Source organism: Hemitrygon akajei, chromosome 13 (genome assembly GCF_048418815.1).
Source record: "Hemitrygon akajei chromosome 13, sHemAka1.3, whole genome shotgun sequence".
NCBI lineage: Eukaryota > Metazoa > Chordata > Chondrichthyes > Myliobatiformes > Dasyatidae > Hemitrygon > Hemitrygon akajei.
In genome coordinates this window covers 88805598-88825518 of record NC_133136.1, presented here as the reverse complement: position 1 = coordinate 88825518, position 19921 = coordinate 88805598, and the positions used below count along the sequence as shown (strand labels likewise).

General features: G+C 37.1%; 1 protein-coding gene across 5 annotated transcripts in view; it reads left to right on the top strand.

Moving 5' to 3' along the window:
* Nucleotides 1-17284, top strand: part of LOC140738044 (septin-11) — a 100466-nt gene extending 83182 nt beyond the window's left edge. For 2 of the 5 annotated variants that reach the window (XM_073065032.1, XM_073065037.1), the window contains exons 9-10: nt 2382-2560; nt 14136-17284. In XM_073065032.1, coding sequence (XP_072921133.1) covers nt 2382-2560; nt 14136-14160 — 204 coding nt within the window. In that variant the 3' untranslated portion in view covers nt 14161-17284. Of the gene's footprint in view, nt 1-2381; nt 2561-12448 lie in introns of all 5 variants that reach the window. The other 3 variants (XM_073065034.1, XM_073065036.1, XM_073065035.1) reach the window with 3 other exon arrangements.
* The last annotated feature ends 2637 nt before the right edge of the window (nt 17285-19921 follow it).

The following is a 19921-nucleotide window of genomic DNA, read 5'->3' as shown; positions in this document are numbered from 1 at the left end:
GAAAATCATGCATAGAGTACTAACGTTTATATTGTTATGTTTTGCCTCCATTTTGAAAGAAAGGAAGTTGCTTTTTTTTTTAACCTCTGGCCTCTTGCACTTGCATTCCCTGCAGCCATGCTGAAACCTGGCTGTTATCATTATCCACAGGACAAAGTGAGTCACAAGCACAACTAGGCCTGAAATGCACCCTGGGCCATCTGCCCTGCAACTTTATTAAATATCTGATAGTCAGAGACATCTAAAAACGGATCGGGGACTTGTTAATTTCTCACATTTAAAAGTACTTTAATAGAAAGCGCTAAGTGAAACTAAAAAGCAATTGCACTTCTTGATCAAGTTTAGCAACCTCTTTCAAATGAAAGGGGTTGTGTTCCTTGAGTTAGACTACAGTTGAAGTTGGAAGTTTACATACACTTAGGTTGAAGTCATTAAAATTCACTGTTTAACCACTCCACAGATTTCATATTAGCAAGCTATAGTTTTGGCAAGACGTTGAGGACATCTACTTTGTGCATGACACGACTAATTTTTCTAACAATTGTTTACAGACAGATTATTTCACTTTTAATTGACTAGATCACAATTCCAGTGGGTCAGAAGTTTACAAACAAAATCAAAAGAAATCAGCCAAGACCTCGGGGAAAAAAAAATTGTGGACCTCCACAAGTCTGGTTCATCCTTGGGACCAGTTTCCAAACGCCTGAGGGTACCACGTTCATCTGTACAAACAATAGAGCGCAAGTATAAACACCACAGGACCACACAGCCGTCATACCACTCAGGAAGGAGATGCATTCTGTCTCCTAGAGATGAACGTACTATGACACAAAAAGTGCAAATCAATCCCAGTACAACAGCAAAGGATCTTGTGAAGATGCTGGAGGTAACAGGTAGACAAGTATCTATAGCCACAGTAAAACGAGTCTTATATCGGCATAACCTGAAAGGCTGCTCAGCAAGGAAGAAGCCACTGCTCCAAAACGGCCTTAAAAAAGCTAGACTACAGTTTGCAAGTGCACATGGGGACAAAGATCTTACTTTTTGGAGAAATGTCCTCTGGTCTGACGAAACAAAAATTGAACTGTTTGGCCATAATGACCATCATTATGTTTGGAGGAAAAAGGGTGAGGCTTGCAAGCCAAAGAACACCATCCCAACCGTGAAGCATGGGAGTGGCAGCATCATGTTGTGGGGGTGCTTTGCTGCAGGAGGGACTGGTGCACTTCGCAAAATATATGGCATCGTGAGGAAGGAAAATTATGTGGGTATATTGAAGCAACATCTCAAGACAGCCAGGAAGTTAAAACTCGGTCACCTCTAAAGTTGTGGCAAAATTGCTTAAAGACAACAAAATCAAGGTATTGGAGTGGCCATCACAAAGCCCTGACCTCAATCTGATAGAAAATTTGTGGGTAGAACTGAAAAAGCTTGTGCGAGCAAGGAGGCCTACAAACCTTACTCAGTTACACCAGTTCTGCCTGGAGAAATGGAACAAAATTCCAGCAACTTATTGTGAGAAGCTTGTGGAAGGCTACCCAAAATGTTTGACCCAAGTTAAACAATTTAAAGGCAATGCTACCAAGTACTAACAAAGTGTATGTAAACTTCTAACCCACTGGGAACATGATGAAAGAAATAAAAGCTGAAGTAAATCATTCTCTCTACTATTATTCTGACATTTCACGTTCTTAAAATAAAGTAGTGATCCTAACTGACCCAAGACTAGGAATGTTTTCTTGGATTAAATGTCAAGAATTGTGAAAAACTGAGTTTAAATGTATTTGGCTAAGGTGTATGTAAACTTCTGACTTCAACTGTATGTGAGAGTCTGGGGATGCAGAAGGGAACTGGCCCTCTCAGCCTGGGATGTTTGTGCTCCAACTCTGGAACTGAGGTGATCCCTTAGCCATGTGGCAGGTTAGACCTCAGCTTATTCTTAGCTCCCACATTGCAAAGGGAAGACACAAAGATTAGGAGTGAACTGCCTGTACACAACAGCAAAAATCAGGAATCACTAGCAAAAAAAATCAGTCTTCTAATCTATAGCTGGAAAGTTGTATATTTAAAAAAAAAATACATCAAGGGTGAGACAGTGGTAGCAAGTTTTGTTCCCTTAAGGGCACAAATGATCTAGTTGGCTTTTACAACAGATAGACAATATTTAAATCAGCTTCATTTTTGTTCTGGAGTAGCCCTGTAAGTTACTGGATTTCAGCTTTGGTTTCACAGTTTTTCCATGACGAGACATGAATCTACACATCTAGGTTTCTGATCTACATCATTTCACATTTAATCCGTCCATCCCTTATTTGTGTATTTTTGCAGCTTCTTGGTGCACGTTCTGTATTTGAACCATGTGACTTAATTACTATCCGCAGCTTCATGAGAAGTTTGATAACCTGAAGAAGACTCATCAAGATGAGAAGAAGAAGCTAGAGGACAAGAAAAAGGACCTGGAGGATGAAATGAATGCTTTCAACAAAAGGAAAGCCGCAACTCAGTTGCTTCAATCGCAGGCTCAGCAAGCTTCCCAGACAACCAAAAAGGACAAGAAAAAGTATGTCATTTTTCAGTATCTTTGTAAGCTTCTGTTTTATCTTTGCATCTTACTGCAAAGATCTCCTAACCCGACTTTAAAGCTCAAAAGGAAGAGTGGTGTGAGGGTAATGGTGGGAGTGGAAGCAAAGCAAAACCTGCTTCTCAGGTGGCTAGCAGCAATAATATTTACAAATGAGAGAATTGTGTTAACCCTTTCCCCCTCAAGCAGGTATCATGTCTTGTTAGATGAGAAGAGACCAGGTTACCCAGAAATGTCCCTGTAGGTTGCTTGCACTTCCTAAAAATCACTATGAAAAATAAAGTTCATCTCTAAACGGTAAATATCCAGCATATTAACAGGAGCCGGACCAAATGTGAACTTACTGCAGAGTTTTGTCTGTTTTCCTTAAGGTTTGGGTAATTCTAAATAACTAAAAGAACTAAATGTGAAATATAAAAGAAATAGTGGAATTAATTTTACTCCATACATTGAGGTGTTTGAAATGTAAGAATACTAATCTCATGACAGTGCGTAATTTGTGCAGTGTCATTAGATTTTGTTGTTGGTTCTGAAGAGTGTTTTCAGGGAAGTATTATGCTCTGATACCACTTTGGTCATCATCGAAATCTTTCTGCAGGTGGCTTAAACTTGGATGGTAAAGAAATATTTTCTGGGTCAAAAATCAATTAAAAATTGACTTTCTCTACATTCTAATATTTGAGTTTTCATATTAAAGGGTAGAACTTCTCTGAATTTCCATTAAATCGGGGCTTAATTTTTTTTGTGGTACTGCATTTATTTATAGCAGATTAGCAGACCGTATACAACTTTAAAATTCTCTTGTAAAATAGACTTGTGAATCTCTATCACCTGTTTTATATTGTTGCAGTTTGCATTCTCTGCCCCTGCGACTGTCACAGTCACACTTGTTTGGGCCTGCAGAGTTGTGGAAATCAGCCTCATCGCCACAACCACGTCTACAAATGGTGAAGTGGCCCAGTTAGTAGATTCTGAGGTCGAGCTCCCAGCTTAACCTGATCATCATTCAGCTTGGTTCACTTCTGCCAAAAGTTTTTGGGACCATCTTGTCTCTTGTTGGCAGCATTTGAAAATAGTTTAAATGAATTGAAGTGCGGGTTGCTCTGTATTACTAAGAATCTCCTGTTACAGAAAATTGCATTGCAAAAACAATAGCTAGAGAATTTCAGACTCAAAATAAGGTTATTTTTGCCAGAATTTTTTTTTCAGAAGTTAAGGTTGTTAATAGTTCTAAGTTTATTTTGTCACTGAAAGCTAAGGATGCTAAAGGCAGCTGGTTTCATTGAGTATCAATGGAAGCAAGTGCTTCTTCATTTCCATTGGCCTCCCGCAATTAATTTAGCAGCCTGCGTTAATGAAAATGGCATCTGGTTACTGCAGAAAGATTACATATAAACAGATTTTTTCAAAGAAACTATTTTTTTACTGATTGTTAACTTTTAAGTGGTTCTCTAGATGGCAAACAAGATTGCATTATTGCAGCTCAGCCTGCATAATACAGATATTGTTTCCTAATTCACTAATGGTGTTGTATCCAGTTTGCATTATGAAAATATGTATTATAGGAGAACCACTGGTAATGCAGAGATTGCCCAAAGAATTACAGACAACCTATTAATCGACCCTACAATTTTTACCCATTCATATAGACGTGAAAACATAGTTGAGTTTAGTGAAAAATGTATGGAGAGTGGGATGTCATGGCCAGTGAGTTGATGCAAAATAACTTATTCCTCAAAACAGTTTTGCATTCCTAAGTTGGTGAATGATTTTACCATGAGTTACTACAACAGAATTTTTATTGTTTTAATTCACTAAGTTCTATTTGGTTTAGTTTATTTCTGTAATAAATTTACTACAAAGCTTTTTAGTTTATCTGCTTGACCTTCTCTAAGTGGACTGTATGTTCGAAGTTGATGGGGAATGATGACCATCAGGGAACCCACATTAACAACTAGGTAGTTTGCTTATCCACCTTCTTTGTGTTGGCTGAATCGATGTGGCCAATGTATCAAACTGTTTGGGGATCTGGATGAGCACCGTGCACAAGTTATTGCTACACAAAAAAATTTGTTGATAACAGGAGTAGCCTTTGTTGTCTTACTATTTGCATTGTGAACATGCTGTACACAAACCTCTACCACATTAGCATGTTTTTAATATATAATTCTACTGGAGTGGCTTGAAGATGTACAGGATAAGTGCATTCCTTAAAGTATGGCAGTGAGTGTTGCAAAGCCATACAATTCAGTTATGAAGTCTCTTTCATAATCAAACAAAAGCATATATGTAGATAATAGGTAAGGACTAGATGGACTTGACATTCCATTACTATTGGTATTCTATCTTCTGAAATTATATATCTCACTGCAGCATCTTTTGAAGAGGACTAAAATATATTTTAGAAGAGATGAAAATGTACATGTGTATATTTTCAGTGTTTACTCTTTTCCATATATGGTGCCTGACCTGCTGAGTTCCTCCAGCATTTTGTGTATGTTGTTTGGATTTCCAGCATCTTCAGATTTTCGTGCATGTGTGAGTATTTTGTTGTGTGTTCCTTGGGTCAAAAGGGAAGAGGTAATTAATGTCAACTGCTTGGTTTACAACATCACTGTCAGAATTCTGAGGTGTACACACTTGTGATTTTTCACCATTGTAAAAAGAGGAAACTGATTCACCACTTCTGCATTCTATATTTCTGCAATACTTGGCTACACCTTGGGATGTGAAAACCTTTTTCACATGTGAAAAGAGTAATCCTTCATCTTTCTCGTTAATCCTGGCTGGCTTTCCAGTTCAGGGTGCTACATTGTTGGATAAGATGATCTGCAGAGATGCTGTCAGGTGGACACAAGTTTTCTGTGATATTATTCAAAGCCAAAAAGAGAATCGTCTCCGATGCCCTTGCCAGTGCTTTGGGATATTAGATGCATGTTTTCTCTCCTTTTTTTAATCCTTTAAATCCTTTCAGGCTGTATGCAAGCATAATAAAGTTTTAACTTTGACCACCAAATTATATTAAATATCACACTGAATGATTATAGTGTGCTAGGCAGCGAAAGCTGAGTATGTGGATTCTGTTCTCATCCTACCTATGATGAGATATCAATATAGAAGGCTGACCAAAGAGTTTCCTATCTGAAAAACAAATAATTTTATCTCAGGCAGCCTAGAATATAGAGAAGTGTTCTATTAAAATGTCTTATGGTTCTCCATTAGCTTTGAGTAATTTGTGCACGCCACCCGTTGAAATCTTCTCCCACAATTTGTAATTTCTCATCTTTGCAACCGGAATGAAAACCATCTACTTCTGCACATTTGACCTTCCATTTGCTAAGATTTTGCCCCTGCTCATTCAATTTCAGTTGGTAAATTCTTGCTCCCATTTGCATTATTTGCTTTGCCTCCCATATTCCTATCGTTTATTGATTCTGGTGCGTAGCTCTGTTCTTTCATCCAGGTCACTGAAATCTATATAAGCATCCAAAGATATCAAAGTATATTTATTATCAAAGAATGTATAGGTTATACTACCTTGAGATTTGTTTGCTTACAAGTAATAAAAATAAATAAAAGACCAACACCCAATGCCCTATTATGATATCCCATTATGTACCTAAAAAGGAGCCCTTCAGGGGGAAAAAAAAGAGATTTGTCAGATATTTTACGAGCTTGCAGTGTCTCTTAGATCATTGAACATTTGTGCCCAATTGCTGTTTTAGAAAAAGGATACCAATGCAAATTAGTGTCAGAAGGAAGACTTGGGAGAGATCAGCACAAAAAGAAAACAAAATTAGTCTAGGTAAGCTGACAGGCTGAACGTACAGTAGTTCTAAAATTATCTGTTAGTGAAATTATAGTGAAGAATCCTAATTCAAGTACAGAGATCAAGATGTCGGTAGGTTTGATACCCAAATCAGGTTAACTTAAGTGTTTAAAAGGCAAACACAAGGAAATCTGCAGATGCTGGAAATTCAAGCAACACACACAAAATGCTGGTGGAACGCAGCAGGCCAGGCAGCATCTATAGGGCAAAGTGCTGTCGACGTTTCAGGCCGAGACCCTTCATCCGGACAGTCCCTATAGATGCTGCCTGACCTGCTGCGTTCCACCAGCATTTTGTGTGTGTTGCCTAACTTAAGTGTTTAAATTTATTTAGTTTCTTGGTTGCATTTAGGCCATTAGTTAAGCTATTTAAACAATTGTTTCTATAACAGAATAAAATATCTAAAAAGATGCTTGTGACTTCAGTCAGTTTAATCTTTTAGCTGCTTATGTGTAAATGCTTCTATGGTCTTTATACGCTGAAAATCCTTAATTTCCTTAAAATAATTTCTCTGCTCATTTGAGTGAAAAGAAATTGCTTGGCAACTCTGTTCTGTCTCCAACCAGAATATTCGTCTCCTGCTCTATCCTGTTCTTAAATGACTAACTATCAGGAAAAATTTCCTTTCATATTCTGACATCTGGTAAATGTCATCAGAAATATCTTATGGTTGTTTTTACTGCAATATGTTACTAGAAGATTGTTCTGTTGGAATGATGTACTCCCTGTGTGTTTGATCTTCCTTTCCTACAGATCTTTAAATTCTTTTGTAGGTTACACAGTTATCTTTTATCTTGTTTTGACTTTATAGAGAAAATAAGGCTGTCAAGTAGATGTTGAGACTTGCTTCTAGTTCAGATTATTTATTTGTACAGAATCAAATTGGTTTTAATATGATCAAGGTGGTCATTCAATATGGCACTCGGGAATTAGTGTCAGAAGGAAGATATGACAGTGTTTGGCAAAAAAAATTCGAGTGTGGGTGGGGTAGATGATAAGTTGCAAGTGTGACATTCCCAGAGTTAATATTGGTTAAATAATAGTGGAAAAAAATAATTCAAGTACAGAAACCATGGTGCATAACTTTGCATTTTCCATTTCTTTGCCTTGTTAGTAGAAAAACAGATGCACTTGCACAACTGCAGTTTGTGGGAATGTCTTCGCTATATATCTTTTTTAAATATAGTGGATTCCGGTTAGTTGGGTAGTCAGTTCACTAAGACAGCCACTTATTTGGGACTACTCTTAAAGAACAAAAACTAATCAAGAAGATAGCCAGGATTCCCTGTGTTTATTTGGGACACTATGCCACCTAATTGGGACAGGAGACTGTTGCTGAAGAGTTTCTAACTACCATCAGTTGTGTGCACTTGTGTGGTCTTTAGACACTATACCATGCTTAAAGCAAACAGTTTTCAAATGGTATCAGTTGCATGTGTTTGTGTTCAAAAAGCTGTGATTTTTGTCACTGATAATTTGCGAGAAATATGCAGTAAGGCAATTCAGAACTCTCTTGCTCACTGTGGCTTCAATCATTCAGGCTTGGAGATGCCAGAAATGACCAGAAGTGATAATGAAATGATTTCACTACTTCAGCAAGTTAGGAACTGCAAAGAATTTTAAGGTAGCGACAATCATCTTGAATATTACAATAATTTGGAGGATGCAGTTATCAAAAACATTCTATGGGGCAGTCCATTATCTCCACTAGGTGTCTGCGCTGGTTTTGTTCATTTATAGTCAATCAAAAGAACACAGAAGCATGCACTGAATGAATTCCTACGTCAATAAATACAGTATTAGGAACTAATGCATAGTTTTATAGTACTGCAGTATTATTGGTAGTGTTCTAATTTGTTCTGCACTTCATTGAAATACGTAATTTGTACTCAGTTAAATGGTAGTTTGGCTTTTTTCTACTTTTTAAACTATTTTCATGAAACTTTGCCTATTTGGGGAAGCTGCTTAATTGGGCTAAAAGGTACTGGTCCCGATGTGTCCCAGTTAACCAAAACCCACTGCATTTAGTTTTTGGATGACGCTTATATAATTGTATGGAAACTTTCAGTAATCAGGAAAAAAAATGGTCAACTGAATAGCATGTCATCATTCTCCAATGTAACTAGCTTGAAACCTGGAATATGTAGCTGAGACAGGAACATCAAAGTAAATAAAAATCAAAGTAAATCAGGAAATAACTTGAAATTATCTGGGTGCTGTTGCTTTTGCTAATGTTCAGAGCTAGTGACATTAAGATAAAACAAAGCATAATTTGTATCCTTTCCATTCTTCAAGCATTCTTTTTTTGATTTGGATGGAAGTTCACACATGGGATGGGCAAAATGGGGTTGTTGTTGTGGTGCATAAGAGTGATCTGCAGCAGCTGGGGCTGAGGCTCCAGCTATATATGCTCATCAGGTTTCACTTGCCAAAGTATTTTGTTGATTAAACAATCACACCATTGCTTTTGCTGTTTTAGTTATTTCACTGTTTGCTTAATTTAACGTACCATTAATGATTGAGGATTGTTAAAATTGTATGGCTTGCACTGCATTGGCATAGCAAAGTGTGTTCTGTTGCATGCTTCCTACAAAATGTTCATATTGATAGGTTCTTGGATCTTTTAGCATCCTAACTTTATGCATTACTGTGTAGAAAATTAATGTTTGGTCACATTGAAATGTAATGAAACTTGAGGACAATCAAAGTACAAAATCATTTTGCTCTGGGCTAGAGTTGAAAAGTAAATTACTATCATGTTCAGGGTGCTCAGCTGTTTTGCAGAATGTCTCCCTTACTCATTCTTGAAGTTCTCAAATTCAGTTTCCCCAATGGACACTCCCACTTGAACCCTTTTCATGCAGTATGAAATGGGAGTTTCAGTTCTGTGTGTTTGTGTTTGCCATGTCAATTTTAGTTTGGTTCAACTGATCAGTATCTTGAGGAATTTGAATATCCGGATTAAATATGTTCTGTTTTCTTTAATCTGAATATGTAGTTTCCTGTAGCCAGATAGCACATAGACGTTTCTTACATTTAATATCCTTGCTACAATATGATAAGCAGATCTGCACATAGCTCTGGAGTTGAGTTTTGAACTCCAGAATGCCCCTAGCTGTAATAGCATTGCACTAACCATTACGCTGCTGTGCTGCCCACAAAATTCTGAAAAATTTGTATTTGAGGGCACTTCTGAATCACTGCTGGGCAGCACAAATGGCAAAGCTCCCAGTCCCAATCCCGGGGGAAGCCACGGTGGTCACCATGCACAGCACGTTTGTTCTCTGCTTTTAATAGAACAAGTTTCTGACCCAGTTCATTAGCTGTTCAATGATTCCTTGCATGGACTTCCCATGTGGCATTAAATCAAAAGTTTGCTGAGTTCTGGATACATAATCTCGAAGTCCTCTCAGTTCACAGGTTCCACGACCCTTTGAGGAGCTCTGTCAATAGTAGCTCTCCCTGTGTTACAGCATAATTTTTTTTTTCTCCCCCATCCCGAAGATTTGCTTTTTCTCCCCCTATTGTGCCCTTCCTCTGAAGAACTCAAATAATTTCCTCATGTCAGAGAGCAGACACTTCCAGGACAATTCTTTTGCTGAATTTTTAAATATAATTATTTTGACATGCCCATATAATGATTTATATCCAATATAGTCCATATTATGATTTTTTAAAAGATTTCTTTGTCACAACCATCAACTCCCTAGTTTTTCTTGGGTTGGGGGGGTAGTTAGAGGCCTCGTTATCGTTCATTGATTTTTAACATATCCAATTGTAATAGTTGCTTTTGTCCTTTATTTTTCTCCAGAGTTCTTAATCACCAACTAGACGGATTTAAAAATAAAAGGTCAAAAGACCACACTATTAACTTGGTTTTAAAATTCTTTCAGTAATATAGAATTGGTTTTGGAACAATTTAGTGTTTTCAGGTAGAATGTTCAAGGTATCAGTCATTGGTAGATAGCTTCACTTCTTGTGGCAAAAATGGGAAAATAAGTAAATTTTTCGGATCCTCCCAAATTGGCCATTTATAATTTGGATTGTGATCAAATTATAGATAATTTATGTCAACTGAATTTTCATTTGTGCAATCATGTTTCTATTGTAACTTTTCCTGTAAAGGGTTCCAAAAGCATTTCTAGATTATTGAAATAATTTCAAATCTTGGCTGGAGTGATGGCCTTTGACTAACTATTTTTTCCACTCTGTCTAGTTTGAGTGAGCTGATTTAATTTGGATACAAGTAAAAATACTGCAGTTGACCTTAGCATCCTGTAACTGGAGAGTGGAAACATCTGCATGGTTACCACCGGAATGCTGTAGAGTGAACTTTGTCGGAAAGCCCATTTGCTCTCACCGAGTCAGGTGACAAGTGGCCTTCGCTATGAAGACCGCTCCCAATCAAATAGCCTGCACAATTTGGGCTCTTGAAATGGGAAATACGTTCAATTGGTTGAGCTCTAATGGGGAAGCATGCTGCAGTAAGGCTGTGATATATGTGCTGCCGAAGCGAGCACACTCTAAATCAGCTGCTGTTTGAGAACTTTTCAATAGGCAACACCTAAAATTTAACAAATGATCAAGCATTTAACTTGTGACCAGTGTCATGACGATGAGCCATGACTTTTGTTGGCCTTTTATAGTAGGTTGTGTTAGCACTCCCTGTATTTCAAATGACTGAACATACAGGTCTAAATTACCAGCAAAAGTCTCTCAATCCAATTACTGCTCTAAGCTTTAAAATAATTTATTACTAAAGGGCACCATTTTGAGTGGGCATCACAAGCCTGGGATGGGGAAGTGAAGATGCTTGTAAATCTGCCAGAATCCAAGACATACACATGATGGGAGCAGCATTTAAGCTACTTGCATCCTCTCTGTTCTTTGGGGAGAGAAGGCTCTGTCACAGCTCTGTGAAAGATGCCTGCAGCGCCACAGCAGGTGACAAATCCATCCCCATTCACTCTGCCAGTTCCCCAAACGCTCTTTCGTGGGTGCAGCCTGTCCATTACCTGGATTCATAGCCTGGATTAGACTTGTAGCCATCTTCAGGAGTCCAAGTCATGTTTTGCAATAACAATCTAACAAATTGTTTTGGAAACTTCAACTGTAAACATAGATCCTGAATGATGAGAGGAGAGGTCAGGACCTGGAATATCTCCCAAGCACTTTACAATACTCATGCCTGACTTGTAACAAGAAACAGGGCTAACCAGTCATTCCCTCAACCCTTTTAGATTATGACTAATTTATATACTTTATCAACCTAATACATCTTGTATTAAAGACTCACAAAATTTGAGGCCAAATTTTTTCTATTTGTATCATAAACAGTACTGACCTCAAGTTAAATCTTTCAATTTTCTCTCATTTGATATTTTTAACATTCATAGTTTAACTCCATGCTCTTTTTGAACATTTGTCTTACATGTACCCTTCCTGATTTTTAAGTTGAAGCTGTGTGATGTTCTAGGGGCCGACTTTGTCATCAAATCCAGTGCTTTTCAGCACGACGTAGTTTTAATAATGGCAGTTGCTAAGAAGTATGTGGCATTAGAATGAAAACCTAATCAAACAAACCCAGTAATTTTGAATTTCCACTGACTTATTGAACTAACTTGTTACATTTCCGCATATTAAAGATTAGGGTAACAGGAAGTATAGAACTGAGTCGTGCCTCAAGAGATTCTAAATGTGAGGAAACATTGTACTGTATTTAATTACATAAAGAAATCACTCTTCAGTGCTCTTGCCTGTAAAAGAGTCATTTGAAACTACATAAAGATTATTACATCATTCTTGCATGAGTTTGTTAAATATGTGAATTTACCAGCTCAAGCTGTGCTTTTTTATTTGAAACATAATTTGCTATATTTCTCAGGCTATTTATTTGTAGTTGTAATTAAAGGCAGCTGTTTGTAAATATGGTTTGTATTTTTAATCACTGCTGATGGGATTGTATTGGAATGCTGCACATTAATTTATAGCATATGATTTCTAATTGTTTTGTTTTGTTTCCTTTTGTTTGATTGCAGTGCAAGCTTCACATAAGCAACCCTGGCAAGTCAAGGATGCCACCCTATTCATCTGCTTAGCTGTAACGCATCTTCCATCAAAATGTCCATCCTTTTTTTTTACAGAAATAGTATTGAAAGAATATTAACAATTGTCTTCTAATATAGGAAAATCCTTTAGTGTGGATTCCATGAAATGAAAAAGGAGTGCTCTTTGTTTCTGAGGGGCTTGGGGAAAAGTAAAGTTTCTAATGAATTGAAAATAAACTGTAGTTAACATATTAGGCTAGTTGTCATATTCCATTTTGTATGCTGGAATTAGGGCAAGGCACTCTGCAGGGAAGGACTGATGTATATAGATCCTTTCCCATTTGGAATCTTACAGAAGTCAGATCCAGACAAAATAATTTGCCCATAACTAATTTACGGACTTTACTGTTGTTAGCACAAGACGTGGGCTGGTTCAGAAGTAATTTTATTTTGGATCATTTGTATGAATCTGATGTTTTCTTAGTTCCATGAGTATATTTCTCATGTACGTGTGTTTCTGTCATTAATAAGGTGGAGTTTAAAATATTATTTGTACTTTTTTATATGTACGCACTAAAGCTGCTCTAACTTGGTGCTATGTTTCCGTTTGGACAAATTTACCCTTTTGGAACCCTTTCCCAAGTGGATGATTAATTCCCTCATGCCTGATGTGGATTTGCTTCTGTTACTGATGCTGATCTGTTTTCTTCCGGCTTGGTAATGCCTCTCCTCCACTGCTATTAAAACAAGCGTCAGAATCATTGTGCCATTTTCACAGATTCACACTTTTCAGTGGTAGGTTTCAGTTTTGTCTAACTACATATAGCTCTGGACAAGGAGAGGTGGTACCTACCTTGAGGTATGCATGAATAGTACTAACAATGCCTATTTTAACTACGTGCATTTCGGTCACAAGCTTTTAACCACATGCCAGTTACTTTAAAACTCTACATGTTATAAGATGTGAAATTATACTGTTTGCTAAATTGGACCTAATCTATTGAATAACACATCATTTTTAGAGGGAATCTAATCTGAAGGCACTGTCTTTAAAAAGACTTTGTTACTGCAGTTTGCCATTTAAATCTGTATAAAGGTAATCTTGAAATTTGTATTTCTTCTCGGGGTTGAATTCTTATCAGTGTATTAATTTTTCTAGTTAGTGTTTTTTCCTTTTTAAAAAAAAATAAAGATACTGATAAGGGCATTAAATAGTTTGATAATTCCATGCCAACAAAACTGTTTAATTAATGCTGTAGCACCTCAGTTCAAATTGCACCAAATCCTTCAGTCTGCTCATTTGAATGGAGCTTTTCCTTGACATCAGCTCTGAGCTAGGTAGAACACCTGAAAATTATGTAGTTTATTGACTCTTGGAGAGAGAAAGAGTAGCATAACTGTTGTCCTAAAGTATTAAAGACCATCTTATTTTGGCTTGAAAACCTACTTCATTCCAGGAGAAAGGGAGGAAGGAGCAATATTAATGAAAACCTTAACTACAGTTTTTCCTAATGAATTTACAGTAAGATTTCAAAATTAATCCTGCAACTATAATTTTGAGGGCTTGTTTGTCAAAGGAGAATGCTTTTAGCTATATACCCTTCCTGGACGATATTGGCTGATTACCCTGGCATCTGTTTTATTTTGTTTCTGTATATCTTCTGCCTTGTTTTCACAGTAATCCTTGGCTCTGCACGGAATAACTAATATCTCACAAATCTAATTGGATTGTACTTTCACCCTTGCATGTAAGTACGGGAGTTGAAGTTGTTTTAATGTTCAGAAGTGAAGCATATAGCCCAAATGATTGCTAGTCTGTACTCTGAGCTAATTTTATTAGTTTGGTTCAGAGCAGTTCCAGAACAAATTAATATCTTGCACCAGCTGCCTCCCACTCCTTTCCTCTTTCTGTTGCTCTGTAAAATGCCTTGCACATTAAGAGCTGCCTATTTTATTTTGCATTCATTGTGCTCCACGTATTTAATGAGGTAAACACTCTGGTAATCTTTAAGCATATACATTTTAATGCACTCATATGAACTCCAACATCTTAAATGAGCTTGTTGCTAAATATAATTGTTACTTCTTTACGATGCACCATTACATACATATGTGTACCAAACCAGATGTCCAGATGTCTCTACATTGCTTATGTGCAGTTCTTAAAGAGGTGAACCTTGTGTACACAATGTACTTTTGTGCTTCCTGCTTTCTTTTTGTGAATTTATTGGGAAGCAAGTGAGGTGGAAAAGAGGAAATTAGTAAATCCTTAAATATATTTCAGATCTCAAAATCTATGCTTTCATCACTTGTGGTTTTTAAGGTGATCATGAGTAACAGTAGTTCATTTCAATACTGTTATAAAATACTAAGCTATTTGTTATATCCACAATTTGTGTATTCTAGAGCACATATAAATATAATGGTGCCAGCACTGATGCATTTTGTTCAGATAGATGTTTTTGTATGACCCCTGTGTGGTGTGTGAAGTGTTTTTAATGTTTCTCCAAAATACTATGCATCGGAGATAATTGTATCACAGCTGCTTGTAACACAGATATAATTGGCTCCTAAAAGTGAAAGCCCAGAACCTGCATAACTTGCATCCTGTGTGACTTTCTTGTGCTTGTGTGTATTTTGTGTTTTTTCTTTAAATTGAGAAGTTGTATTGTGGTCTTGTTTTATCAGTGTGAACTTCCTTCTTCATGCACTGTTCATTGTATGCAGCTTACTAGATGTGCTTGCAAAAAAAAGTTTTATGTACTATTTCTGTATACCTACACATTCTCCTAATGCTTTTGACTGTGAAATTGGAGGTAGAGATTTCTGATGCTGAGGATTTCTCTGGCATTCACTATTCTATATGATTACAGGTGGGAGTGGGAGAGGAAATCTGTCTCTTCACAGGACAAAGAAAAGTACATTGTATGTCAATTCCAATTTATGGCTCATAAGGAATATTTTGGGATATACTTATCTTCAGTTTAAAACAAAGATATTAGCTTCCAGGTCTTAACAGAAAAATACAATGGTTTATAATTAAACTTAATGGGTCTAAAGTGGGGTGCTGCAGTTACACCAAGTAGGATACAATCTATTTAAAGGAAAAACATGTTGTTTGCATCTGGGTCAGGATTGGGTCTAACAGTGATGTCTGCTGCAGATTAATATTCTGCCAAGTTACTAGAAGGAAGCTAGCATCAAACGAATTGCACCACTAAAGGTAATAATAAAAGTTGACTGTCATCACGTTTGCCTTTTTTTAACACTTGCCTTTTCGAGAAATTCCATTTGTGCACAGTTTTCCTGGTTTCTCCTTGGGATTTGAAAGTTCGTTTAGATGGATTTATTCTATTCCTCTTTATTTTTACCCACCCTCCCCGTCTCTCCACTGTTTAACCAATATTCTTTCTTTAACTTTCCTCTATAGCTTCTTTATCTAGTTGTCCTGCTGCCTGTCCCCTTCTCCACTGGACAAGATACCCAAAGCTTTAGAAGAGCTACAATATATTCACACACCACGCAGAAGAATTCTTTCTTTGGTCATCATTTTATCTCTGCTCCTTGCTGGTTACATTTCTTGTACTGTAGCATGATAGATATGTATTTTATACATTTCATATGGAGGAAAATCCTAAAATATTCTACATGAAAAAACCAAGACCAGACAACACAATATTTATAAACACCTAACCTTTTTAGTTTGGGGTCTGTCTGATATAAAATTTTATTGTGGTATTGGAGACCATGGTGCCTCTGATAACATGTAGTAATCTTTTTGTTTAGGCTTGTTTTTTGACAGCCTTACACTTTTTACTTTTCAATTAATCTCTGCAAGTAAACCTAAACCCACTTATAAAGATTATCTAAGAAATACATGTTTTTTAGTTGATCACACATTTCAGACTCGTGTATGCTAAATTGATTTAGTGGGAAAAGACCAATCAACTCTCAAAATGCTGACGCGTGATAATTCTTGTCACATAGATATCAGAGGGGAAACTGAAGGTGGCCAAGGTTTTTTTAAATATAAACTTATAACTGAATTTTTAAACTTTTTTGCTCAAGTTTTAATATGTTAAATCAAGACCTTTTTATTAATACTGCATCCAGTGAAATGCTTTTAGTTTTTTTTTGCAAAAATATCATCTTTAATGTCTCCGGATTTTACTTTACACATCATCTGAACTACTTGACATCAGTGAAGCAGTTGCATTTGTTTACTTATGTAACATTTGGTCAATAATTGAAATCATTTCCAAGGATTGTTATAAAGGTGAAGAGTGCAAAGAAGGAAAGGCCATTTAACCCTTCTTGACTGTGCCAACTATAGAGCTATTGAGCTTAAATATCACTTAACACTTGGGTGTGAAGCCCTGTAGGTCACTACTCTTCAAATGCACCTTTCTACATTAATAAAGATTAAATATTTTGCAACAGGTAAAGTGCAAATAATGTTTATTCTAGTTTAGTGGCCAGTGTAAATATGAAGATATGAAGGCTGCAATCCTGATGTGGTCTTGGATGAAAATTGTGCTCCAGTATAACCACACTGGCTTTTCAGATGTGCGGTGTTCTGATCTAGTTGCGTAAGCTTTCCTGTATCAGATATCCTGTATTTGAACATTTGTTTGGAGACTGTGAAAAGTGAAATTTTATAACAAAATAAAGTGACTTTTAAAAACCACAGCTTCACCCTAATTCTCCATGTGATAAACATTCTAGGTTATGTGTTTCTTGTTTACTTTCATCTTTAATACATTAATGTTTTAACCGTTTGATTCCTGATGTCTTCTTTTGAATTTAAATAAAAGCTGGATAAATTAAGTTCTGTATAGCTGCAATTTTGATATTTGTTTTGCAGTTGCTATCAAATCACCATCTCATCCCCAACCTAGGGAAGTTTCTCCATGCAACAATGTATACTTGGAGGTCTGTCAAAATTGCACATTGTCAGAAACGAAGATGTTGGCCTCACCTCATGATGTAACTTTAATTCTCCTGGCTTGCTCACTGGAATTCAGATCTTGGATTTCAAAACTAGTGCTGCAGCAAACAATTAAAATGCATTGAAACTATGAAATGCAAATTAAATTTGTAAGCAAAATTAATGAGCCTTACATCCATTTTAACTCTATGTTACATATAACTTTTCCAAACATAGGCACACTGTACCTTAAAGTATTTTAGACCAAAACTCCATCTTGCATCTCTTATGGGCAACAGGTAAGTTTTTACAGTGTCCTTAGTTTTTTTTTGCTCCTTTGTTGAAGTAAATATTTTAATAAAATTAAGGGGGAGCATTTCTTCCAAATTAAGTTTGTTCTCACCTGAAATAGAGAGATGGAAATCCCAAAAGGAACTGTTTAAGAATAGTTGTCCTCAATGTGTTGCAGCTTACTGGTATGTAATTCTCTTAAAACTTCAAAGCCATTAGAAGCATCAAATTTTATGCAAGGAGAAAACATCTAAACCTAAAGTTGTCAAAAAATATTTCAGTGGCCTTTCCCCCCCCCCCCCCCCCCCCCGCCAAATTTAAAAAAATTAGAGCATTGCTTAAACAGTGCAGCAAAATGCATATAACTGCATGTGGATTTGCTTTTAGGAAGAGAAGTGAGTGCAGTTACTATTAAAAGGGAGACGTGCTCAAAAAGTTGAAAAACCTAATGGTACACAGGTCACCTGGCCCAGATTAACTCCACCCTAGGGTCCTGAAAGACATAGCGGTAGAGACTGGAGAAATTAGTAATGATCTTTCAAAATTCATTGGACTCTGCCATGGTGCCAAAGGACTGGAAAATTGCAAATGTCACTCCACTCTTTAAGAAAATAGGAAGGCAGCAGAAAGGAAATTATAGACCAGTTAGCCTGACCTCAATGGTTGGGAAGATGTTGGAGTCAATTGCTAAGGATGAGATTGAGTACTTGCTGACACAGGATAAGATGGGACAAAGTCAGCATAGTTTCCTTAAAGGGAAAATCTTGCTTGACGAGCCAGTTGGAATTCTTTGAGGGGATTACAAGTAGGATAGATTAAGGGGATGCAGTGGATGTCATATATTTGGACTTTCAGAAGTCATTTGACAAAGTGCCACACGTGAGGCTGCTTACCAAGATAAGAGCCCATGGTATTAGAGGAGATTTACTACCATCATTAAAGTATTGGCTGATTGGTAGGAGACAATGAGTGGGAATAAAAGGATGCTTTTCTGGTTGACTGTCAGTGACCAGCGGTTGGTGTTGGGATCGCTTTTTATGCTGTGTATCAGTGATTTAGATGATGAAGTAGATGGCAGTGGTGCCAAGTTTGCAGATGATACAAAGATTGGTGGAGGGGCAGGTAGTGTTGATGAAACAGGTAGGAAGGAGAAGGGGTTAGAGAGTGGCAAATGAAATACAATGTTGGAAAATGTATGGTCATGCACTTGGGTAGTAGAAAAAATGTGCAGACTATTTTCCAAACGGGGAGAAAACCAAAAAATCTGAGATGCAAAAGAACTTGGGAGTCCTTGTGCAGAACACCCTAAATGTTAACTTGCAGGTTGAGGAGGTGGTGAGGAAAGCAAATGCAATGTTAGCATTCATTTCAAGAGGTCTAGGATACAAGAGCAGGATGTGATGCTGGGGCTTTATAAGGCACCGGTGAGGCCTCACCTTGAGAATTCTGAACAGTTTTGGCCACCTCATCTAAGAAAAGATCTGTTGGCATTGGAGAGGGTTCAGAGGAGGTTTACAAGGAATATTTATGGCTCTATCTGTACTCACTGGAATTTAGGACAAAGGGTGGAGGGGATCTCATTGAAGCCTTTCAAATATTGAAAGGCCTACACAGTAGATGTGGAAAGGATGTTTCCCGTGGTGGAAGAGTCTAGGACAACAGGGCACAGCCTCAGGATAGAGGTGTGACCATTTAAAACTGATGCAGAGAAATTTCTTTAGCTGGAGGTTGGTGAATTTTGTGGAATGTGTTGCCACAGACACCTGTGGAGGCCAGGTTGTTGGGTGTATTTAAGGCAGAGTTTCATTGGTTCTTGATTGGATAAGGCAAAAGGTTACAAGAAGTAGGGCTGAGGAGGGGGAAGAGAGGATTAGCCTTGATTGAATGGCAGAGCAGACTCTATTGGCAAATGATCTAATTCTACTCTTATAGTCATAATAAGCAGGGATATGGATTTTAAATAACCAAACAAGTTAGTCTGGAGTCATGGGTGTAGTTAAAATGCCAAGAAAAAAGTATATAATGAATATTGTATTTAGATTTGTAATGAGCATCCAAATTAAATTTGTAAGCCACAGATTTGATTGCAAAATGATCAATACAGTATTTGTTTTCTTGAATCTTAAACTGTCAGGATGATGTTTTACAGTTAAATAAATGCCCGCTCATTACTTTAGCCATTTAAAACTACCAGCAGTTTGAATGCCGCTGTATCCCAGCTGGTCCTATTCAAACCCACAGCCTTG